This window comes from Amblyomma americanum, chromosome 2 (assembly GCF_052857255.1).
Source record: "Amblyomma americanum isolate KBUSLIRL-KWMA chromosome 2, ASM5285725v1, whole genome shotgun sequence".
NCBI classification, from domain to species: Eukaryota; Metazoa; Arthropoda; class Arachnida; order Ixodida; family Ixodidae; genus Amblyomma; species Amblyomma americanum.
The window spans coordinates 111,036,975-111,039,454 of record NC_135498.1 but is presented as its reverse complement, the minus strand read 5'-3'; the positions used below and the strand labels follow the sequence as shown (position 1 = coordinate 111,039,454).

Here is a 2,480-nt window from a genome sequence, read left to right as displayed (position 1 = left end):
TGAACAAATCTTCTGGCAAGGGAAGAGGGTAGTGCTCAGTCAGCAGCACAGGGTTCACCCTGACCTTGTAGTCACCGCACAACCGCACTTTTGCTCCTCCGTCTTTCGGTACCACTACCAGCGGAGTCGCCCAATCGCTTCTGGTGACCCTTTTCAGTACCCCCGCCCGGTCCAAGGCGTCTAGCTCTTCGGACACAGCTTGCTTCAATGCAAAAGGCACGGGACGGGCCTTGCAAAATACTGGCTTGCTGTCTGGCTTCAAGAGGACCTGTGCTTTGTAGCCCGTTATCAGCCCCATCTGCGGTGAAAACAAAGCCTGAAACTTCTTCTTAAGTTCCTCCACGGCGTCGTCTTGCTGTATAGCATGGACTTCCTGCCAGTTTAATTTCAGCTTCCTCAGCCAGTTGCGGCCGAGCAGACACGGCAACACTTTCCCACCGTCATCTACTATCAGAACAGGCAGAACGTCAGTTTGATTAGCGTGCTCAACACGCACATCAGCCGACCCTACGACCGGCACTAGTTCTCCTGTGTACGTTCGTAAAGGAACCGTAGCCGTCGTTACTGTCAGATGGGGAAACTTACGAAGAAAAACTGACTTCGGCATGACGGTGACGGACGCCCCTGTGTCGATTTGCATCCTTAAGGCCTGTCCTTCCACCAGAACTGTGATATAGTATGCAGACTTATTTGTTGTCATACTGTATATTTCTTGCTCTTCGTCAGACTCATCGGCCGAGTTATCGATCGCATTCAGCGCGTTCGGTTTGCCTGTGCGCTGCCTGCACTTTGATTTCAAGTGACCTTGCTCTCCGCAGTTATGACACTTGTACTTGCGATATCGGCAATTATTGGCCGCATGGCGTTTACCGCAACAGAAGCACTCTACGGCTCAGTCTTGCTTCGATAATTGTCCTTAGCACGGTAGCCTTGACTCAGAACATCAACTTCTAGTCCTGAGCGCCTTTGTGGTATACTTTTCAGCTCTTCTAGCTTTACTTGTTGAGTCTGGGTGGTGGCTAGTTCACGATCTAACGCAATTTTGCACGCCTCTTCGAACGTCAGCTTTTCAGCGGCAACCAGCTCACGCTGAGTGTCGACGCAGCGTAGCCCGGCGACTAGCCTGTCTCTAAGCGCTTCGTCGAGAAACTTGCCAAACTCGCAAGTTCTGGCCAGGTGCTTCAGCTGCACAATGAATTCGGCTACAGTCTCTTGCTCAAGTTGCAATCTTCGGTTAAATCGGCAGCTTTCCGCAATCACGGCCTTTCGGGGACTGTAGTGTGTTTTCAGTAGCGCCGTGACCTCGTCATACGTTTTGCTGGCAGGGGAATTCGGAACTGGCAGGTTCTTCAATATTTCATACACTCGAGGTCCTACTACAGTCAGGAATACGGCTAGCTTCTTGCCTTCAGCCACATCATTTGCCAAGACGTAAAGCTCAAATCTTTCCAAGTAGGACTCGAAGCTGTCGCTCCTTTCGTCAAAAGTATCAATTTTTCCCACCTTCGCCATTGCAGCATCCGCCAGGCAGTAGTATTCAGCAGCAACCGAAGAAAGCAGCCAGCCGCCTCGATCCCATCCTCGTCGCCAGTGTAATGTTGTAGCGTGCGGCAGCCGAGCGGCCGCACCAAAGAACCAGCGAAGACCGGTGCAGGACAAGGAATCAGCGTTTATATGTCTGGCGCTTCTTTTATACGCAGCGGTTGCTTATCCGCTGCTGCTATTAGTGCGCGTCATGGCAAAGTGACGCGTCATGCACTTGACGCTATCACAGTAGCCATTCATCATGACTGCTTTGATTATCGTGTGTTGTTCTTTTCTTCTGTTGAGTTCGGTGCTGCACTCTGTCTCAACTCTTCTGAACAACGCCTTCGCCACTGATGCTTTATGGACTGTCGAGTGGTTCGAAGAGAAGTGGAGATACCGGCCTGAGTGAGTTGGTTTTCGGCTTAAGGAGAATTGAAGGGCGCCGTGGTTTTTGATGCGAGCACGCCCAAAAACGACAGACAGGTTTATTTTCCTTCTCTAGCGTGAACTGAATATCTGGCTTTATGGAGTTTTGAATTCGATACAAATTTTGGAATCTCATATCTCTTGATGACTGCGAAGCAGTCGGCGACATACCTGAGGAAAATCATTGGTATCGGGTGGAATCAGTTGAGGATTCCTTCTTCTATGCCTGTCATATTTAAATTGGGCATGATGATAGAAATACATGTTCCAATTGGCTATCCTTTCATTTGTCTGGAAAATTTTTCCGATAATTTTCTCCGGTGAATTTCGCAGGCAAGGAAAAGAAACGTCATCAAGTCATTAAGAGATCAAGCAATGAAGAGATCCGAGGTTCAAAATTTCTCATATCAATTAAACCTCGTAGAACCATATATTCAGTTCACGCTAGAGGTGGAAGAAGACACCTCTCCGCCGTTTTTCGACGTCTTCGTATCGAGAAACCACGGCGCCCTTCAGTTATACATATG

General features: G+C 49.1%; 1 protein-coding gene across 1 annotated transcript; it reads right to left on the bottom strand.

Annotated features, from left to right (window-relative positions):
- Window positions 1–885: 885 nt before the first annotated feature.
- On the bottom strand, window positions 886–1,512 carry LOC144119989 (uncharacterized). The gene has a single exon (XM_077652478.1). The coding sequence runs from the start codon at window positions 1,510–1,512 to the stop codon at window positions 886–888; it is 627 nt and encodes a 208-aa protein (XP_077508604.1).
- Between the last annotated feature and the right edge of the window lie 968 nt (window positions 1,513–2,480).